Genomic DNA, 21,450 nt, shown 5'->3' on the forward strand with positions numbered 1-21,450 from the left:
TCGTGTCGGGCGCGAAAGCGAAAAGAGAGTGCCAGAGATCGCTCTCCAATCAGAGCGAATCGTGAGCTCCCCTCTCGGACAACCGACATGGCAACTCCGCGTCGCATTCCGCGAAGGAAAGAAGTCGTCGAGTATACGCCAAGGCCGACGAGTATACTCTCGATAGTTTCCCTCTTTCAAGGAGGGAGCGAGATTTGCCCGGATCCTCGAATCATGCACGTCACTCAATCATAATCGAATAATAGGGAGAGGTCTCCATCGGGGAGTGTTGGGAAGTCAAAGATCTAAACATTGACAGACCAGGAACTACTTCAAGAGGGTCGAATTGGCGGTGTCGAATAACACGAGCGAGCCATCATATGGTCACGCTCGCTAGAACAGCAAAACTACACCAAAGAACAGAAAGCAATGAGCACTCAGAGTTCAGTCCCATCAGGGATCAAACGTGTCTTCGCAAGGGTGAATGGTCCGGCGGTGCTTTATTCGTGGAGCGGGAAACGTAGCAGGGACGCTGTCGGATGCTTCTGTCAAATTCTTAGCAGAGCTCACTATACTCCGCACTATGTGATCTGAACTTCCGAGCTGTTTCAGAGGAGCTGCGGAATCGCGCTACTTGCGTTTGCCTCGAGGAACGGCCCCGAAACTCACGACCGACCGGAGTACGTAAGGAACATGCCCAGGAATTTTTCTCGGAAGTCGAAAACAAGGCACGCAATAAATTGATTATTATCAATTTTACCTACAGACGAATCCGCTAACCTCGCGGAATAAAGAGATGGTTCACTGGGCACATAATTTGAAATCAGATCCTGCATAGGAGTACATTCTATCGCGAGTCCATTCGGGGGCAGCATGATGACGTTTCCTAGAACCGGCCACAAGATAGAACGGCATTATCTCATAGAGGCAACATATCTGCTCACATCCGCTCGGGTCTTCTGACTAAACGAGCTCCCCTCATGTACTTCCTATCGGACATCACCGGGATTCGCGACCGACGGAAGAGTTGAACAATTGAAGACTTACCCTATTAAATTTTCTGGGATTCAATAGCTATGGTAGCGGGGAACGATGAGAAAAAAGAAGGCGGGCATTCATATGAGGGCTCCGGTCGAATTTCCGTTGGACCCGGAATTCATTCTCCCAAATAAACGCGCCGGAGGGAGTTGGAGTCGATCCCCCAGAATTTCGCGGGAACGCCGGCCTGGCCGAGTTTCGGAAAGATTCAGTTCGTGATGTCTCACTCAGGGTAAGGAGAGGATCACATCACGCATCCCTGCCAGCCGCGGGCCTTAGGCTGCCGCTCGAGCAAGAATACATTTGCGTAGACCTTCATTGCGCTCGAAGCACCGTTCCGAACACCATCTGTATGCTTGTTCATTGAGAGATGAGTTCGACAGGGCAGATCGAACTCGTTCACACAGGTGTTTCCTTTTCCAATCATCCCTCTCGGCGGTGAATCGTTTTGCGGAAATTTTGAGCTCATTCCCGTTCGAAACCCTTCTTTGATCGAGGAACGACCAGCGTAAGTTGAACTCTGCGGCGCGGCGCCCCGAGTGATTCGCTAGGCTAGATCGAGATATTCCTAGGGGCTTCGGAAACCGAGAGAGCAAGTCCTCCGCCCTTTCCTGTGCGATCTCAATAAAATCCGAACTTCGCTTTCGACAGGAGCCCCCCCCCCCCCGTCTCCCTCCTTTACTCCATACAGCTTAGTCTTACCCCTCCGCGCTTCGATGGGTCTCGGATATCCGGACGATTTTCTCTAAAGGCATGGAATTTCCTCGAGCAGCTGCCGTCATGACTGATCGAGATAGTATTCGGAACGTAGATGAGATTCGATGACATGAAGAATGATATAGGATGCAACATCTATAGGAGAGCGACGGGTCTAGCACATGGATGAACTTTACACATCCTATTCGGAACTCCCAGGTAACAGATGGACCACCCTGCGGCACTACGGGTGTATCTTGCTGAGCATGTTGATCACGGCTGTGGAATGAGCTCGCTTTGAATGCGGATTGAAAAACTCGGTCTCTCTGGGCTGCGTATTACCTGAAGTCAGTCAGTCATCTCTTCGGCCCGGCCCAAAGATCACAGCGTTTCATCGAAGGAACTCTCTCTGAGTCGATCCGCTCATTGGTGAGTCTCTTTCGAGAGCTTGAGTTTTCGGTCTCGATAACTCAGAACAAGAGCGACGACAATACATAGGTATCAGGTCCATCCAGGAGCCTATTAGCGTTCGACGATTTATCGCTCTTGAAGAGCGAACTTATTCAAGAATCAATGAGCCGTATTCGATGCGGCTTCGGCGAACAATCGGCAAAGACAGCGCTGAGTTCACGGCGCAACTTTCGGCCGCGTTCTCGATGTTTGCGGCTCGCGTTGATCACTGCCGAACGATCCCTTCATTGTTCGAGGGGCAACAGTGCACTGAGTCAGGCTTAAGCCCCAATCGAGCGATCTCCTGTGATGGGAAGCCAGGGGTACTCATGAATAGTCGAAGCCTGAGGCAGTTCGAGGACTTTTCATGGCTCGAAGCTTTTGCGTGACACCAGGAAGTACCAATCTCATTTTCCACAGGCGAGGAGCTTGAGGTCCCCGCTCTATGTGATGTGGCAGTCCATTTCAATCGAAGTCAACGAGAAACTAGGAAACTTGGCTCATCCCGCAACATGCGATCCCAAGATTCGATGGAATTTCGTTGATGGGAATCGATTTTGTGAGGTGTCCATGGCGTGACAAACACGCCTTCCGGATCGCGCTCCGCCCATACATCGGCGCGAGATGCTGAAATACATCGATTCCTTGATCAGACGTTTTTACATTATTGGTGTGTGCTGAAGGAGCGCTACCACCTCCAGACGATATTCCCACCGCGTCCGCTGGGTGCCTATCACGGTGAAAGCTCGAGTGTATGAGCTGATCTTATTCGGAGCAATTCCGGAGTAAAAGAGCGATATCGTCTTCGGAGTTTTCTCAGCTCGGTGTACCCACAGGGATTTGGATTCCGTAGGTAGCCATTGGAGTATACCGAGCCAGATTATTGAGCTACACCAGAAGGAGTGCTTGGAAACAGCCAGAGCCTGTCGGCAATCTTTGAGGAGAGGGCTGAATACTTGAGGGAGGCTTACCGGCTATTTTCCGACCGGCGTTGTTGACCCGGGGAGTTCCCAATCCTGTTGGATACGAAAAACGCCGGTTTTGGCTTCCAACATCGACAGGTGAGTGGTGCACGTTCTACTCTTCGTGACTCCTGGCCGAGCGAAGCAGAACGTGTGAACAGCGTGTCGGACGTCAAACGGACCATACTCAAGTGACGCTCAGAGCGGAACTCGCCGTCTTCCCGTGCCAAGTCATGCATCATCAGACTCGCTTCTCTAGTCCTCTGAAAACACCGGTGACTTTCTCGATTGGTGCAGATCACGGGGCTGTGCAGTCCGCTCCGGGACCTTGAAATCAGGTCGATGAGTGTGTGTCGGAAATCAGCGGCCCTCTCCGAGGATCGCGAGAGATACATCAACTGAGACGTCTCTTAAGGGAAGAGACTGAGTATGTTCGATGCAGCGTGATTCTCTTCTTCGGCCGAGTCTAAGCACCGCCGAGCTGAAATCTCCGTTTCAGCGAATGAGATCTCCGATGAATTTCCTTGAATGATCTTGCATCCGCTTAAGATTTCACCCCAACGAATCCTCCCAGAACGCTCCCACCGTGGTATTTCGCGAGATTTTTTCGTTCGGGGTGTTTGCGATTTTCGAGCCTCGAATTGGCGGGGAAGCGGCTCTGCCTCTTCCTCGGACTCCACTGTTGTAGCATCCAGCACTCCGATTTCCGTCTCGGCGATAACTGCTTGAACCCTCGGCCCGATGCACGGTTGCCGTTTCTTCTAAACCCCCTCCCCTGTCGAGATCTGCGAGAACGGTGGAAGAAATCACTTTCCTCCATTCGGATAAACGATGCGTGATCAACGAATCTTAGACCATACATCGGTGTGACTTACGGATGCGTCGCTGCACAGCGAAAACTACTCATGGCTCTCGACAATCGTGGTGGGATAATAATAGTCATTGTGGTCGAGACCTGAAGCGAGGAAGCAGCTCCATCGACGACAGAGGGTGAAGAGAAACAGCTCGATCGGCAGAGCGTATTCGCTTCTCGCCCACGGAATCTCCCCAAAGGATTCCCGATGGTAGATCTCGATATGGGAATGTTGTAGTACATCAGTTCTACTTGTGACTCAAACGACATGACAAATCGTTCTCGGCGGTAGGCTATTCCGGAAATGATGGGAACACCTCTGCACCAGAACGCGGCGGCTCCCCGGCTACACGCCGGGGTCCTCCTGGTAGAAGCGAAATAGCCATTCACCATTATATGACTTGAAGTGGGCTTGGATGGCACGAGGAGGTCAGCAGATTGTAGACTTTTTCCCCACGCGAAAATCGACCCGACGAGTTCCTCCCCGCAACTGACTCTCTCTCAACTCTCCCTCGACGCTCGAACTCCCGTACCAGCAAGCAAGGGAGTTCACGAGGCGCTGATGCTTTTCATGCGCCGAGAAGGTCTCATGGGGCTCCAAGTCATTTTCGTGAATATTCGGAGGAAGCCTCAAGCCCTCGAGAATCGGAGCATGACTTCCTCTCACGATTCTCGAAGAGTCGATCTCTGGAAAAAGGGGGAGTGAGATGTAGGCGATCGCTGAGCGGGCCCTGTGCGTCGACCGATGGATATCCCGAATCACCTGGAGCGAGAGTTCCCTGATCGATTCGAGTCAGTCGCTTACCTTTAGTGTTTTGAATTCAAAAGCCAGCGAGTTTCTCGGCCTGCAGACTACAAGCAGCACTGTAGAAAGGAGCATGTAGTATAAGTACAGCTTGAAAATTCAGAAACCATTCGAACTGAGACGGGATAGTACTGTGCGCCGCGTCGTGTCCAGGACGCGGCGCGCGGCGCCATAGACTCTATGCTTAAGCGCGATGGCGCGCCGCGGAGATTTAGCATTGAGTCCATGGGACTTGAAATGCTCGGCTCACTGCTCTGCTCCGGGAGCATCGGGGAAGATAAGCCATCAGCGTCTGACGAGAAGGAAGTCTCTCTTGGTCTCCCTCTTCCGGCGATTAGATCCCGGAATACTTTCTTTTTCGCTGAAAGGGGACCGTCAAGTGGGCGTCGCCGAAACGCAAATCATTGCGTCTTTCTGGAATGTCGCATTGATGGTGAAAAGAGAATGATTCAGCGCTGTGTCGCTAAGGCTCGAATTGTTCCGTCTAAAATCTCGATCTTGACACGCGGAAGTCTCAGAAATGCTAGCTGAAGAATCACTTATTCAGTCGCTCGTGCACAGATATCGAGCCGAAATATCGATGGGCTCTTCTTTCAGTCGAAGGACGGACTCGGAGAGAATTTCTTTCGATCCTCGTATTGTTTTGGTCTGCAGCGTACAATTGTCCCATTCGCTCCCATAGAATGACGCAGCACGAGCGTCTCGTGAAACAGTTTGCTTTGTTCGCTACACGTTAGCCACGGACTGCTCGGTCACGCAAAGTGAGGTCGATCTGACGACTGCAGCGGCACGCATGTCCACCTCTCTATTCGCCGGAGCCGCGCTGCGTCGGCAGTAGTCAAACAGCAGTGAGCGGCAGCAGATCGTTCATGTTCGGAATAACTCGAGTTGGCGGCACAAAGGAAAGGCAACCTGTGGTGTTGTGAGAGCAACACCATGACCGCAAATGTTGCTGTTGGATTACCAACTGTCACATCATGACTGCTGTTTGCATTGAGGATTGTCATCGAGAATCAATTGTGCTCGCATCTGCGTCGAAATGATTTTCCTTCGAAGTCCCTGGAGGCGGTGAGTCAAAATTGCAGGATAGTGGGACCTCAGCTGTAGACGATGACTCGGAGTACAATTTATGCAGTCGTCAAATCTTCAGCTGAATTATGCGCTTCAAAAAGACTCGACTTGCTGCCCGCGCCACTGCTTGCATTCGATCCGCTGGTGATCGGGCTTTTGTTCTGCCAGAAGAGTATTGTTCGCTCCGGTGAGGAGCAATGCATTAGCTGCGTATCGTGCGGTGACCCGATCCGAGAGCCAGCGATTAATTCTCATGCAGCTCATTCGCGCGAATCTTTCTACCAAATCGAGTGCGAAAACAAACACGATTCTTTGTGCTGACTCAGTCGTCGAAATCATCGAGCTCCGTAGAGTTTTGTGGAAACTCGCCACGGAGACCCAGCCAGTAATGGTTGGAGAAGAATTGTAGGAGACCTGTGAATAACTTCGAGGGCGTCCTGCATCTTCTGTTCTTCAGGGGGCGGAAGCGGAATGACTTTGGTGAGATGGTAATTGATTTGGTACTACCAATTTCGGCGGATCACAGAGTTTTCGGACTTTCGTGGGCGGTCGTCAATCTCGCTCGCGCGAAGTTGTCTCCTGAAGTCCTGCAGGGATGAGAGTCTTCGCCTTCATTATGACAATTCAATTCAGTCAGCGGCGAGTCCTCTTTGGAAACAACGCCTCCCATCTCAGCGCGAAGTACCGTCGAAAAGTCGTCTTGATGGGGAAATGCTCGCGAACTTTGAATCATTCCAATTATTGGACGATGGCAGCTGCATCAAGCACTCCTCGTGTTCGGATAAAATCTCGAGACCGCAGAAGCCATGCTGCGCGGATGAGAACCCGGCTGCCGAACTTCGGCCCTTGAAGAAGTGAATATCCTTCCGGTCGGAAAACACTCGGCTCGATAACTGATGACTCGATCTTTCCAGGCTCCCGCAGGCTCTCCGCTCGCAGATATACTGAGATGAGGAGGACCGCGAGTTCGCGGGGCTGGCGCTCGATTTTCCTACCGCTCACCACGAGATTTCTTTGGATTCTGAGTTCTGTGTTCTTTTGTGGCTTGATGGTCTCGAAATGGCTGCTTACTCCGAGCGAAATAATCTTAGTGAATTCGAAGACGGCGGAAACGGATAGACTTGCAACCCATCTGCTGCCCGTGATCCTGCTGTGGACGAAAGTCTGGCGCAAAGACGCCGATCAGATCCGAGCCAACGAAATTTCCTGCAGGGGTTCGAGGATCAAGTGCGAGTTCACGAGTAATCGGTTAGCGATGCCCGAAGCCTCGGCGGTCCTCTTCCACGCTCGCGATGTCTACCTATCGGACGTCCCGCTTTACGTAAGTTCCGTTATTCCATTCGTGGCATTCCATGGCCGGGGAAATGGCTCACCTTCAATTGGAACTCAGACCGGAAACGATGCGGTTCTTCGTGTTTGGGGGAATGAGGTTTCTGGGTGAAATTCTTCGCTCGACCGTCCCGACCTCCAAGGAGATAGTCCTCCTGGGGTGAGCGGATCCAAAATTGAGAAGAAAAACGATCACTGAGAAGATGACATCAGGTCCCGCTGGTCGGTCTGGGGAAAGCCTCCGCCTGAGAGTCCCCGGACCGTCTCCTCTCTGAACACTATCGCAGTCCTCAGAAGTTCTGTCACCCAGGAGGGCCTCGTTTAATGGAAAGACAGACTTTAGAATGTTCTTTTCCTCTTCCGCAGAAGTACAAGACTCAAACGTGGATTCTATGGAATCACGAAGCGCCTGGGAACACGCCTTTTGACGTCTACAGCGTATTAGGCGATGTCTTCGACAAGCATCTCACCTACAGGAGCGTCTGGGACATCTATTCACCGTACGGATACCTTAGCAATCGGAGCGATAGTGGCACGCTCGAAGAACTAGGCAGTAAAGCTCTACGAGAAAGGTTCTACAGACAAGCGGGAGCTGCCTGGCTCGTGAGCGACTGCAAGACTGAGAGCAATAGGGAGGCTTATGTCCGCGAATTGCAGAGCTATTTCCCTGTCTCCATATACGGATATTGTGGGACGCACAGCTGCCCGAGGACCTCGAGGGATTATTGCATGACCAACATTTCGGACAAATTCATGTTTTACCTCAGCTTCGAGAATTCCCTATGCCCGGAGTACGTGACGGAGAAACTGTTCCGCACGCTCGAGTATCCCATAATTCCAGTTGTGCTCTCCGGGCCCCGCTCGGATTTCCTGAATTCTCTGAACGCGTTCGTCGACGCTTCGAATTTGACACCGGAGCAATTGGCTTCGAAGCTCCAATTCATCAGTCGCAACTTCACGGAATACAGTAGGTATTTCGCTTGGAAGCGAAACTACACAGCTCGGGCGGAGTACAGCCCCCTGTGTGAAGCCTGCGATGCCGTTCGCAACGACTTCAAATCTTCAAACAGACGGAAACCCGGAAGAATTTCGGAATTGCTCTCGGCAGAACATAGCTCTTGCACTCGATGGGACACTAATCAGAAGAAATTCGTCCCCATCGAGTCCAACTGAAGCCAAGACTTCGATCGGACCGTGTCCTGAGCGGCAATCGAGCCCCCTCATCCCGACGAGAGGAATCGTATCCCATTCGCATTTTTCAGCCGACCAAGGACTTCATTGCTGAGGAAAAATTGTTTCTATTATGGTGATGCTGTCGGTCTGCGTTCCCTACCGAACATTTTCTGTTGTTGGAGTAGAGAGTCGGTTGAACTGCCACGCTGCTTCTCGGCGAGACCGGCTATGAACACTGTGAAGATCTCAGGGATGCTCGTCGATATTTGTACATAGATGAGGTGCCCAAAATCGGAGACTGACTTTTCGAACGGTCGTGGGGTAAATTTTTCGCCCGGGAACCGAATTTACGTTCTCAAGGAGCTTTGTATCCTCGCGCGGAACTTCCGAGGCCCGGAACCAGCTCATTCCAAATCTTGAGCCGTGGGTTGCTGTATGGAGTGCCATCCCTTCAGAGCTTGCCAGCTCCCTCCCCCCTTGCCAATAAAACCCCCTTGCCAATAAGATTAACTTCGAGGCAGTCGACGTAAGAAAGGAGCATGAGCTGTACAATAAATAAATTATTTCTTCATTCACCTTTTTCTCATTCGTGGTTTATCCATAGGTCGGAGCTCGATGCGCCCGCTGCCTGAATTCTCTGAGCTCGTGATTCTTGTTTCTTGTCTCTCAAAATAGTTTCTATGCCCCTACCAAACTCCGAGAGGAATCCTCCTCTCATTCCCGATCCAGACGCTCAAAGGAGCGGCGTCCATTGAATGCGTCTGTGGGCTCCGAGGCGACATTCATACCGAAAACATTCGTGTCACCTCGATGAAGTTCGTTCGCGATCCAGAGAGAGAGGGCTGAGTATTTTTTTTATCGATCGGAGCCAACTCGCTCCTTCTCTGCGTCCAGTATTCAATGACCGAACGACTGTCGGATCGAATAAGAACATTAGCGACGACTATTGAGCTTCGATCGAGATACGACGAACTGATCTGTCCGCCACAGGCAGCCTCCAAGCCTTCACCTATGGAGGATATATTTTTCATGCAGGTACATCTGATAATTCGTGTTCGGCAGAAATGCTCTGATTTCCCCGAAAAGACGGATATCCTCAGCGATCAATCTCGACGAACCTCTCATCATAAACACACGATGCGGGTCTGATAGAGCGAGGAAAGCGGAAAGTTCTCGACGCTCCTTGGCTCTATCGGATTCTCGGGCAAAGCTCTGTAGATGCCTCGTGATCACTTGTTTGCGGGAATATTCATCCCTGAACGAAAACTCAACGCGCCTGAGTCATTGTGAGGACGGCGTCGGTGCCTTTTATTGAGAACAAATGATTGCTCAGAAGTATTTCCGTAGTCGAATCGCTTCTTCGGCCATCTCTTCCTCGCTGCGCCACCGGATCTTCGGGGATGGCTCTTCCAACTGTGGAAGATCGTGTATGAATCGTCATCACAAATGTGGGCTTTCCCGATCGCATCTCGGATCCAGCTCGTTCTCACCTCACTATACACGTCGTTGTCTCTTTCAAAGTCTCCAACATGCCTCGGTAAGATGTGTACGTGCAGGTGGTCGACACTTCGTCCCGCGAGAAGTCCATCCTACAAGAGGCCGATACAATTAGCCCTCAGTCGCGGGATGTCAGAGAAATGACAAGAAGGCCGAGAAGCGTCCGGCTATGGTTCCGAATCCGGGTTCCTCCCTGTTCATGGAGACGCTTCTCTCAACAATATACTACCTGTAGGGAAATCGTCGAATCTTGGGCATTGTACTCCTTCTCGACAGCGCCCTGAACTTTTTCAACAGCTGACATGAGATCGATCAGTTCGTCCTGCGTCAAATCTCTCAATCGGACAGCGGATCGTCTCAACGGAGACACGCATACATCTGTTTGACGGATGCTTGAGGAAAACTGCGCCTTTCTGGAGTTACCTATCCTTGTACCCTTGATCTCCCGCCGATGACCACCCTGAGCCGCATCTGTCTAACTTGAGCGGAGGTTTCGAAACTTTACCTGAATATTCACAGTCGATGAGTCGGTCTTGAATTCGATCTCGATAACGGACTGCACCTTTTTTACAACCGAAATCAGATCTGCTCTCTCGGAGGGTGTGAGATCTCTCAAGCGAGACGCAACACGAATTGGGGTGACCAGAACGTCTGCACCGGAGCATAGAAACACATTGAGGAGAACTGTTTTTTCTGATTTAACCAGGCTCGGAACTCGACTACCACAATGGCAATCACGCGACTGCTCCCCAGGAGGAGGGGGCACTAAATTATATCAAGGTAGTCCAAGAAGAGGACGAAGTCTCCCATGGGCCTAGTCTACACCTCGATCAGTTCCAGCTCATTCTCTAGAGATAAATGTCGCGACCGTAAAAGGATACGTCCATTGAGAACTGGTCTCTTGTTGGTGAAAGCCATCGTCAGGGGTGTTTTGTAGAAGAGTTGACTTTTTAACAGCGTATGGGGACCGAACGAGTACGTCTCCTGATCATCTATGCCTGGGAAGCGAGAAATGAGAATCAGTTTTGGTAAGGATGTGCTCTGGCTCCTTCGCTCGGCGTTTGGGATCGATACTCCTGCAGAGTTTATCGGACTCACTCGCGCTCCCGGCTATCGCAGGCACGTCTCCGTAGATTTCAGGGCGGCGATGATTCCATACGGGCATACCCTGCCTGACCTTCGTCAGATATTCAAGGTTTATATCTGCGTAGATGACTTCATTCGTCACATCCGACGCTTGCGCTACGACCGCGCCCCACGGGTCGATTATCTGAAAATTATGGTTTGGAACAATTTTTTCTCCAGTCCTCATTGGTATCGAGCTCCTCTCAGGACTACAACTCACCACAGAGTGCCCGTATGAAGACCTCTTCGCATTGTGCTGTCCGACTTGGGCCGCTGCAACAACGTAGCACTGAGTTTCGATGGCACGAGCTCGTAATAGAGCTTCCCAGTGTGCGTAACCTGTTGCTACGGTGAAGGCTGACGGATACGTGAGGATTTCGGCACCTGATTTCGCCAGACTCAAAGCAAGCTCCGGGAATCGCATATCGTAACAGATCGCCATCCCTACTTTCCCCACGGGAGTTTGGACCGGTGGCCTCAGGCTGTCGCCCGTGAAAGCGAAATCGGATTCTTTGATACGGAACGTCGGAATGTCGACGTCGAATAGGTGGACTTTGTCGTAGGTTTCGGCTATGCGGCCTTGATCGTCTATCACTACGTGAGTGTTGTGGATTTTCCTCGTATCCGGATTGGAGTCCCGGATGTGGAGCGATCCCAGGGAGAGCCATACTTTCAAATCCGCAGCCAGAGCTTTGTACTTCGTCAAGAGAGGACCATCAAGAGGTTCGGCCAATTCGAATGCCTGCTCTTTTTTTCTCCGACAAAATCCGCGCATTCGGGCAGGAAAACCATCTGCGGAGAGAAACCGCGGGCATCAGATAGGCACGAGAAGTATAGTATGTTGTCTCTATCCGTTTTGAGACGAATCGCCACCTACCTTCGCATTGTTCGACTTCGCCTGAGATATCAGTCGGGCACAATTTTCGTAGTTCTCTTCTTTCGCTTTCCCAGAGGTAACTTGGCAGACTGCAATCTTTTGCAGCTTGCTCGAAGATGACGACAGCATTCTATGAAATGTTTCACTACAACGAAGAATAGATCCGGGACCTCTGAGCATCACTGAAAAATCGATTGGGCTTTTAGTGATTAGAGTACTCAAGCGAAGGAAAAGTAGGGAAGGAGCGCTCTCTTGGTTAAGCGAGAAGATTCTCCTCAGGCTTCGCGACTCGTGACCGGGAGGAAGACCTGAAGATGAGGGCTCCGGTGAGCAACCAGAGCATCAATGTCGCGCAACAAGTTCTGCTTCTCGGCTCTTGGGTGTTCAGTTTGAGGTTGAACTCCTCGGGATAATGAATGGAATGTCTGAATGCAAATCAGTAGGAATATTATGGTCTTCTGGAATCAAATCGAAATGCGAACCACGATTCGCAACAGTAATATTTATTCACATTTATTCTTTGTTCCCCGCTCGCGACATGGTATACCTTCACTTATAAGTGGAGCATGATCTTACTTCAGACCTCAGTCACTATACAAAACATAGTTTCTGAGGAGCTCTCCTCAGCGTTGGTGTTTCAGCTCCACTCATTACAAAATATAGCTTAGGACATTGTCGTGGATTCAACTTTAAACGACAGCCTGAATCCTCTCCAAGCATCTCTCATAGTGTGTGATTAATGATCACTGATTATATACAGCTCCGAGCTATGGTACAATGTGTACAAAAACCGTGCGTTCGTACCAAGGAAGCCGGTGGAGACTGCCTCGCCGACTCCATGAGCACTCGCTGTTTGAGAAGGAGGAACGTGGTAATGCCGCTACAGAAGTTTTCCGTTCACAATCTCATATATCATTCTCTGTCTGAAGTAGGGCATGTCTTTCTGGGTGAAATTTATTCGTGCGTCTCTCGTAACGTATTCAGCGTACTTGCAGGCGAACATCCCGCAATCCGATCCGTTGCCTTGCTGGGGTAGATCTTTGAGATTTTTGCAAGTCCAACCTGTCACATCGAACTTCTTTTGCTTCTTGTCCTCTAGTTCGTCTTGGAGATACTGCAGCAAACACGCCGTACAACGATCGTTATTTCCACCCATCGAATCGTAATAGCTGATGCTTTTCTTCCGGAAATCGACCACAGCCAAGCACCAATGCATTCCCAAGTGTACCGGGATCAGGAGAATGTCGTTCACGAATATGTCGTCGCGCCTTGTCCATCGTCGAACTCCTTTGTGGCCCTCTTTTATCAACCGTGTGTAGAAAAATGTGCTGAAGGCATAAACTTTGGGCAGCTTCAATTCAGGGACCTGACTCCGGGCAGCAATCATATTCAAGTAGAAATTTATCACGGTGTCGTTGAGCCACGTTAAGCCTTTCAGGGTGTCGATGTCCGCTCGAGTTATGTCCAACTTGAATTGTTTGATGAGCACTTCCTGCGAGTCCGACTTCCTCATAACGTCTTGGATCTCTTGCCGCATAGCCGGTGTGAGGGGTGGGGTCTGCGGAGGCACCTCGGCCGGCAGCTCGGGTTTTCTGATGAGAGACTTGCGGTTTTCGACGACTTTTTCATAGGCCGCCTCTTGGAGATCATTCTCCTTTTCCCGCGCTTCGTTTAATGCGTCGAGCTCACGACGGAAACTTTCAAACCACTCTCCTGATTGACTTGTCGTGGTCGAATCGTTTCGCATGCTGTCCTCATCGTCTGAAATATCGTATACAACCCGGTTCTCCGGCTGATTTCTCGTAACGTAATCGACGATGTTATATTTGGTTATTGGGTTCTTCAGCTGCTTCGCGATCGACGACTCGGCGACGGGGTTCCGTTTAGGATGGACGCGCTTGAATGTCACCTATAATCAGGAAATGAGTTCATGTTTAACATTTCCCAGGGATACCTGCTTGGACACCGGATCAGTCTCATCATTCATCATGGTATTGGAAAGTGATTAGTGACTACGCACCCGGTCCGAACAATAATTCGGTATATGTCGTCGCAGCATTTCCATGTACGTATTCTTCGTTATCGCTCTGGAGGGTCGATAGTAGGGAGACATTTTCGCACGGTCTCTGGACAGATATTTTTTCGACGTCGATTTCCGAGGAGCCTCGGTGAAGGTGATTTCACATTGATAATCGCTTGAGGTCTCGGTCGGAGCTTCGACTTTGACGATTTGAACATCGTCCCCGCTGTCCTCGTCGCTGTCCTCCAGGGTGATCACGGCAGGAGGGCCAGCACCGGAGTTTTCTGCTGCCCATTTCCCTAATCGCTGAACGAAGTAATTATCTGATGAGGGGAGCGATTTCGTCATTGCCGAAGCGATAACTTGAGTAGGTGATGACTGTGAGCTGCCCATTCTATCCGCCTGAAAATGACCAAGTGACTTATCTGGATTCGACACATGCCGGTAACATTATTTTTCCGGATTACCGAGGGAAGTTTCGGCGCGAAACGCTGTACCACGAGCTGGTACCCGCGCCGATCAAGTGAGTATCGGAGTCGAGCCCCTTATCTCCGAGATGCCCAGTCGAGCTCGACTTCGATTTCCGGCGATGACGGCCAATAACTCACCTTCATGGGTAGGTTCCAGGGTCCAACTGAAGATTTCCGGACTGACAGGAAGTATGCCGTTCCCTAATGTTCACCCCTGATCTTGTGGAAGGAGATCCGGAGAACTCACGAAATCCTGTTCACCGCGTACGGTGGTATTTGAATCCTTTGATACACATAGTTTCGGCCCAGAATTCGTGAAAAAATTCGTGTGTTCTTTCAACTCGGGCCCAAAACAACAAGAAATCGAAACCACTCGAAGGGCGCCAAAGTTCGTATATGAGATCGCATGCGAGCACGATGGGAAGCTTCCGACCCTGAATCAAGACTTTATATAGCCTTAAACTCGGTTCAGGGTGAGATGGACCCATTGTGAAGAGAGAATTGTCGATACCAAATGAATTGATCAAAAGCCCGACGCGCGGGAATGAGAACATTCGTAGCGCGGTAGATGAGTCTGTGCTCGCGATTTCCACTGCGGAGCACAATATCGCGAAGGAGGATGATGTTCTGGGTCTGCTTCCGCGAACTTATTCTCCAGGAGACACGACTTCACTCGAATCCTCACATCAAACGATCGCATCATCGATGTGGTCCCAGATTCATCAATGATCATCAATACCAATCAATGAGTAATGATGGAGCTCGATGCTTATACGAGGAGCTCCGGGTCGATCACCTGATGGAGACGGCAGAAACTCCCGGGGAACAGATGATTCGCTGTCCCGGGAAAGCATGGGACAAAATCGAGCCTATTGTCTTTATTAAAAACTGTTTACATGACTTATTTACAGGCTAAACTGTCTCTCAACGGTTTTTACATCTCAGACAGCTCACGATCATCAATTTCCATATCTACAACGGCAGAGATTCTCCAATCGAGCTTCCCAAATTGAAGAGGTTCCACACAATTTCAGACAGCCAACCGTATAATTAACTCGATCGGTCGGAGATTGCAAACGTCGAGTGGTCGACGTGTTCCCGATGCGGCAGCTGATGCCGACGGGCGTTCCTTATCGGAAAATAGTGCCGGGATGGATGACTATTCCTTCATGAGCTGCCAGTTAGGTCGAGTGTTCCTAGAAGGAGCCCCTTGATTGGCTTGCGGTGGTGGCTTCTGTCGATTCTGGAATGGTGGTCGCTGTCCTTGGGGTCGGGGTGCTCCATTATTGTTGTTGCTGGTACTGTTATTGTTGTTGTTCGGCGGACTGGCTCTGCTCTCCGGGTTGAGCTTGTTGCTCATAAACTGGATGAATTCCGGATTCGGTTCCGAGAAGTTCGGAGTTTCGACGAACGGAAGACAAAAGTCTCCGATTTTCCGCAGATCGCCGCCTTTGCCGGTGTACAGAGTCAACGAGTTCTTGAAGAGCGACACGTAGCCCTTGGTGAGTCTGCAGATGTCACCGGGTTCCAGGAGCTTGCCGGGCTCGTTCCAGACCGAGAAATTGATCGAACCGGTCTTGTCGGCGACTTTGCACGAACGTATCTCGTTACCGTCCTTCGTTGTCGAAGCCTTACCTACCTCGAGGACGATGAACAAGCAGTGGAGATTTTTGAGGCCGGGCTTCAAATCTTTGAGATAGGTCTGTGGCTCCCTGACGGGGGCAGCGTCGGGCATCTTTCCCAGGCTATCGTGTACGGTTATCCGCCTCCCGAAAGACTGGACTAGACGAGTGAGTGCCGTAATATTGTCGGGTCTTATATTGTTGATTGTTGAAGGATACAGAGAGAAGGATGTAGTTCGGACTCAATGCAGAACCGAAGCCAAAACAGCTGACTCTCGGAAAAGAAGTCCGCGGCTCGGACGCGAGCTCTCACCGGAAGATTATTGGAAATCTGTCGAAATCGTTCCTCAATTACGCCCCGGGAAAGAAATTCCAACTCTCCACCGCGAGCCCTTGCCGGATTCCCCGCTCGGTTGCGAGATAAAAGCCTTAGTACCCATTCCCCATCGCGAGAAAGTTCAGGTGTCAGAATCGAATCATGTCCATTTGAAGAATGAGAGAAAAATCAGGCACGTTGAAGACTGTGGGAAGAAATACTGCTTCTCCTACTCACCAGGGGCTGGCAGAACAGGCAACGTCACTGGCTGCACTAGAAAAATGCACTCCGATCGTCTTGCACTTGACAAAACTATGCGATAACAGCTCACACTAGATGCGCCCTGCATCCAGAGGGAGCGCGTGCGTGAAAACTTCGCGTCGGTGGAGGATGTCTAAGCTCTACGAAGAAGCCCCGAAGGAGGGTTGAACATCAACCGGGTAGATCGTCTGAGCATCAGAGCTCGTGAGATCTCGGATATATGACGTCTTCCGAATGCATGATGTTTAATTATAGACGGGATCTACCGCCGGGCCGGCCATCATTTCTCTACCAATATGAGAAAAATCACGAACTCTGTCTCTCCCATTGACAGAGATCCATCAATTTTCCCTCGAGTTTCACTGTATTGTCGTTCGGGGCTTCATCTTGGGACGAAATATTGCACACTTTCCGGGTATTTCGTGAAACGATGTGGAGCCATTCGAAGCTTCGCGCGCTCTCAAAGGCACTATGTGGTGCTTTTTTGTGACCGAGCAGACGACTTGTGTTTCGGCGTTGTAATGTTTGGTCTTTTTCTTGTGCGGCGTGGCCGAGAGCGGTCGCCAAGATGGGAGCTTACAAGTTTGTGCAAGAAATCTGGCGCAAGAAGCAGAGCGATGTTATGCGCTTTTTGCAGCGTCTGAGATGTTGGTATTTCCGACAGCTCAACCGAGTTCATCGTGCTCCGCGACCCACTCGACCGGACAAGGCTCGACGTCTCGGCTACAGGGCCAAGCAAGGTATGTTATCGGGAGAAGTGGTTTTTACTTGAATAAGGGTTCCCCTCGGTGATTCCCTCTATCCATTGGTGGAGGTGAGCTCCGAGTCCGTCTCTCTGGACGGAACCCAACGACGAGCTGCCCTGTTCGTTAACTGTTTCGTGCACCACATTGGGAAGTCGCATTTCCACGTGGTCGCGATTGGCTATCATGATGAGAACATTCACCACCTTACTGAGTTCCTGTGAGGATCAACCTTTACATGCACTACCAACTGAGAAAAGTCGCTCCCGAAGCGTTCTGCTCCCTCGAAGTTCGAACAGTGATTCAGTCGAGTTTCTTCTCCCACAGGGTTCGTCATCTACCGGACCCGAATTCGCCGCGGATGCCGCAAGCGCCAGGTGCCCAAGGGAGCGACCTACGGCAAACCCAAGAACCACGGTGTCAACCAATTGAAACCGACTCGCAACCACCAAGCGATCGCCGAGGGACGCGTCGGCAAGCGTGTGAAGGCTCTGGTTGTCCTGAACTCCTACTGGGTGGCACAGGACGCCACGTACAAATACTACGAAGTCATTTGCGTTGATCCGTTCCACAAGGCTATCCGACGGGACCCCAAGCTCAACTGGATCTGCAACCCAGTGCATAAACATCGCGAACAACGAGGTCTCACGTCCGCTGGCAGGAAGCACCGCGGTCTCGGAAAGGGACGTCGCTACACCAAGACGATCGGTGGATCTCGCAGAGCCAACTGGAAGAGGAGGAACACTCTTCAAATGCGCCTCAAGCGCTAGTCTGCGGATTGTTGAAGAGAATAAATTCTTCGCGTTCTTCCGAGTTTACGTTCTCTTTGATAAGCGAATGATGGGAGAGCGCCTGACTGACTCGGGAGGTATTCTTCGTCGCGGTTGGGAGCGGCCATGGAGGAAATTGTCCGATTCTTAGTAGGGCGGAGGAGTTCAACCCATTTCCGCCATGAACTGTTTCCTGGATCTGCCTTCCTGGGAGCTCCAAGATACTCTCAACAGAGAGAGAGCAGATCCCGTGCACCACTACCAAATCGATGCGACGGAAGGGAAATAACATTCACCGTGTATCGGCATGCGAAAGTTTTGCGAATATTCGCTGGTAGACCTAGTACGTCGATTCAGGTCCGTATCTTGGCGGTACCATCCTCGTGGCTTCCCACGTACTGAACGGTTTCCGAAACTTCGCCGCGATTGGCCGTGAAAGCCTGTAGGGAACACGGTCAATGAGTATTTGCTCGATCGCGATGTCAGTTCCGGCATAAGGTGCTCCGGAGGATTTGAAGAGCCCGCATCATATTCCATTGGATCCGTGGTACTAATTCCATATGATCCGCAGCAAAGAAGTGCACGTTTTCTGTTTCACCGAGAAAAGTCGCTCGATTCGAGCCTTCCGACTGGATGCACTTTTATGCGTAGATCGTCTAATCTCAGATACCAATCTCAGATACCTTACTTGAAGAGAAATGTCGAGTCATGTGATTTTAGAGGGGGGGTCAATTTATTCAAACTAGAAATGCCTACCCGGCAAGGATGCGATTTTTTCTTGGGAAACTTATATGGGGAATAGACGGTTTTCCTCCCTTCGTGGGCGGTCGAATGCAGGGATATTGCACAATTTGAGAGAGCTGTCCGACCGAACCTTAAGAAATCTCGTGCGGAATGAATTCCGAAGAAGTCAGCTCACGTAGGACCTGCTCCGATCGCTGTGGGAGAGGAAGCACCTCTGGCCACCGGGATGATATCGGAGGCTCACAACCGGCGCCGCATGGCCCTGAGTCTTGTTCGAGCGTTGATGTAAGCGGCAGCTCTCGCATGGATGCTGTCCCTTTCCTGGCTTCCCCGCGATGGAGACCCCGACATTTCTCGCGGCATCCGTCGCTGAATCCTCCTTGGTGCCAAAACTCGTCGATGGCGTATAGCGTGTGGTCCGTTCCGTTCCCGTAGAATAGGCCTCCGAGGCCTCCGTTCCCGGAGACTTGGCTCTCGGGACTGCGGCTCCCGAACTTGGAGCGATCTTCGGTTCTCGTTCCTAGGATCCCCGGGGAACTCGCGTGTGCGCTCGGAATAGTTCGGATCTCCGCTGTAAACGACGAACAATCCTCCGCCTCTTCGCAGCTCGCAGTTTTCTCCGTTGTGTAGAATAAGCCTCGGTTGTCCACTTGCGAGTCCGCTGATATCGCCAGATTCCGTAGACCGGGCGGCTTCGTTCGAGTCCGAGAAATTCATGGGACCGATCTGATCGGCTCCCCGACAGCAGCGGAGTGCCGTTCCGTCTCGGACGCTTGGAGTTCTCCCGATGTCCAGAACGAATAACACGCAGTGGAGATCGTTCACTCTGGGCTGAGCAGCTTTCGGATAGGTCAGAGTATCCGTGATGGGGTTGACTCGAGACATTGGTAGTCGATGTTAGCTTGCAGATGCTAGTGCAGAACAATGATCTCGATATCGAAATCTACGGAGTTTATAAGGCGAATGGGGGCATATGGGAGAGAAGTGTTGAATGCATGATTGGGTTCTCTCTGGAATTCCTCTGTGTGAAATCTCGCATCTCGAACCCCGACGGGGTGCGAAGTCCGCGGGTCTCCGCGGACCCTGATGTTCGGAATGCGCTCCGGGGCGCATTCTTGCGCTTCATTGGGAGGACCCCACCCGGGTGAATCAATAGGCAGGCGAGCCAATAGTGACCGCGACGATTCGCCCGAGCATACGCGTCTTCTATTGGTGGGAATCATTGAGGACGATCGTCGGATACAGCGGCTTCGGAGTCCGGAGAATCTCCAAGAAGACGTTCTGGACGATGAAGATTCGTACCTTCCGTCGCATCTGATTTTCTCCGAACGTCGCAGACTTTCTGGGTGCTCGATCATTCTCATAGGTCTGAGACCTAATCTTGGTCCTTGATCTCCTGTGGAGTAAAGCCTGGAACCAGAAGTCGAATGGTCGCTCGCCGTCATGGGGGGACGATAACTCTAACCGTCACTTGAAGGAACGGCGCGGAACCGGAGCTCAACCCCGTGACTCAAGAAAGGACTAAAGGGATGTCAAGTACTGAACCATGAGCTTGAAGGTTGTCGCTTGGCACGCATTCTGACGCATTGCCTAGGCAGCAAAGCCTCGTGCTCGTTCCACGCACCCGGCGTTCCGATCCGAGTTAAAGAATCAATCCCGGATTGGTCGCAAGGCCGCGGTCGATACTTCGGCCAGTGCGCAGCAGCGAATTTCTCGTGCAGGTCAGCAGCTGTCGATTCGCATCAGGTGCGGATTATATTTTTCGTGTTTTAAGAGGTGGGCCGATCCTGGATGTAGTGCAATACCAGGCCAACCCGCGGCCGAGGTGGAGCAAGCCCCGAGCTCTCAGCCATGTTCCAAAAAATAGTTTAATATCTTGGGGGACGATGTCCCCCGTATCAGATATTAAGCTGATAAGAACAGATACTACACTTTGATCTTAGCCAAAAGGCCGAGAAGCGATACCATTGCAGTGGATCGGCTTCGACTAGGTGAGCTCGCCGGCGAGCGGAGGATCGCTCGCGATATAGAGGTAGCTCCCAAATAGAGCGGAATCCTTGCAGAACAGCGCGGGACTGGACACTCGAGAGCCACCTCGCCTCCTGGATGTTCGTGTCCATAAGTGCAGAAACGGAATTTAGAGGCGCTCTCTCAGTTATTTTGAACGCATCAATGCCTATCGGCTGCAGTGATGAATCGACGCGTACGAGGCCGAAGGTTGAGACACCCCGAACGAGGGCGAGCGCTTCGTTCTTTGCTGCGAGATTCGTCGAGCATCTCATGGGGTCGCGAGTGTACGACCGAATCGAAGCATGGCTCTGCACAGAAAGATTCTACAGTCTGCGGCTTTCAAGAATGGAGCTGAGCACCACATCGTTGGCGATCGGATTGAAAATATATTCGGCGGATAACAATGTACAATATAATACAAGAGCCGAGCTGTGAAAGCAGAGTACGTCGGAACTTCGGGAACACTATATGTTACGCCAAAACAATGTATTACATCCAGGAGCGGATCCAGCTTTTTTTCTTGGGGGGGGCCAAGTCATATTTTCAGGGGGGAAAGAGCCGAAAATGATGACGCGCCACCTCGCGGCCCATGCTTTTGTATAGGGATCGAAGATTCTTGGGGGGGGGCCATGGCCCCCT

General features: G+C 51.2%; 5 protein-coding genes, 1 non-coding gene and 1 pseudogene across 6 annotated transcripts; 2 read left to right on the forward strand and 5 right to left on the reverse strand.

Annotated features, from left to right (window-relative positions):
* Positions 1-1,235: 1,235 nt before the first annotated feature.
* On the forward strand, positions 1,236-8,770 carry LOC100903698 (alpha-(1,3)-fucosyltransferase C). Its single transcript, XM_003742655.3, has 4 exons — positions 1,236-1,249; positions 1,590-1,707; positions 6,957-7,175; positions 7,550-8,770. The coding sequence occupies exons 1-4, from the start codon at positions 1,236-1,238 to the stop codon at positions 8,354-8,356; spliced, it is 1,158 nt and encodes a 385-aa protein (XP_003742703.3). The 3' UTR covers positions 8,357-8,770.
* Positions 8,771-9,635: 865 nt separating this feature from the next.
* NitFhit (ntrilase and fragile histidine triad fusion protein NitFhit) lies at positions 9,636-16,611 on the reverse strand. The gene is given in 9 exon segments (XM_029111282.1): positions 9,636-9,769; positions 9,847-9,945; positions 10,359-10,504; positions 10,735-10,898; positions 10,948-11,123; positions 11,199-11,737; positions 11,740-11,770; positions 11,856-12,037; positions 16,521-16,611. Coding segments are annotated over 8 exon segments (1,419 nt in total). The 5' UTR covers positions 12,036-12,037; positions 16,521-16,611; the 3' UTR covers positions 9,636-9,685.
* Positions 12,446-13,902, reverse strand: LOC100899127 (sentrin-specific protease 1 pseudogene; annotated as a pseudogene).
* LOC108864174 (uncharacterized) lies at positions 13,861-14,626 on the reverse strand. The gene is made up of 2 exons (XM_018639265.1): positions 14,484-14,626; positions 13,861-14,277 (listed from the first exon to the last, which is right to left on the reverse strand). Exons 1-2 carry the CDS (start codon positions 14,487-14,489, stop codon positions 13,861-13,863), a joined length of 423 nt encoding a protein of 140 aa, XP_018494781.1. The 5' UTR covers positions 14,490-14,626.
* On the reverse strand, positions 15,215-16,272 carry LOC108864179 (SOSS complex subunit B1). The gene has a single exon (XM_018639284.1). It carries the CDS (start codon positions 16,078-16,080, stop codon positions 15,505-15,507), a length of 576 nt encoding a protein of 191 aa, XP_018494800.1. The 5' UTR covers positions 16,081-16,272; the 3' UTR covers positions 15,215-15,504.
* A 459-nt stretch (positions 16,612-17,070) lies between the features above and the next one.
* Positions 17,071-18,100, forward strand: RpL15 (ribosomal protein L15). Its single transcript, XM_003742624.1, has 2 exons — positions 17,071-17,284; positions 17,615-18,100. Exons 1-2 carry the CDS (start codon positions 17,113-17,115, stop codon positions 18,055-18,057), a joined length of 615 nt encoding a protein of 204 aa, XP_003742672.1. The 5' UTR covers positions 17,071-17,112; the 3' UTR covers positions 18,058-18,100.
* A 2,472-nt stretch (positions 18,101-20,572) lies between these two features.
* Positions 20,573-20,764, reverse strand: LOC114828194 (U2 spliceosomal RNA). The gene has a single exon (XR_003777100.1). It is a non-coding gene; the product is annotated as a U2 spliceosomal RNA (small nuclear RNA).
* Between the last annotated feature and the right edge of the window lie 686 nt (positions 20,765-21,450).

Source organism: Galendromus occidentalis, unplaced genomic scaffold (genome assembly GCF_000255335.2).
Source record: "Galendromus occidentalis unplaced genomic scaffold, Mocc_1.1 scf7180000077428, whole genome shotgun sequence".
NCBI classification, from domain to species: domain Eukaryota; kingdom Metazoa; phylum Arthropoda; class Arachnida; order Mesostigmata; family Phytoseiidae; genus Galendromus; species Galendromus occidentalis.

Bases quoted from the DNA above. Each gene is read 5' to 3' on its own strand.
- LOC100903698 (XM_003742655.3), top strand. The intron at 1,708-6,956 runs GCTTAGTCTTAC...GTGAATTCGAAG, and splicing joins TCCCTCCTTTACTCCATACA to ACGGCGGAAACGGATAGACT. The intron at 7,176-7,549 runs GTAAGTTCCGTT...CCTCTTCCGCAG, and splicing joins TATCGGACGTCCCGCTTTAC to AAGTACAAGACTCAAACGTG.
- LOC108864179 (XM_018639284.1), bottom strand. From the start codon at position 16,080: ATGCCCGACGCTGCCCCCGTCAGGGAGCCACAGACCTATCTCAAAGAT.
- RpL15 (XM_003742624.1), top strand. From the start codon at position 17,113: ATGGGAGCTTACAAGTTTGTGCAAGAAATCTGGCGCAAGAAGCAGAGC. The intron at 17,285-17,614 runs GTATGTTATCGG...CTTCTCCCACAG, and splicing joins CGGCTACAGGGCCAAGCAAG to GGTTCGTCATCTACCGGACC.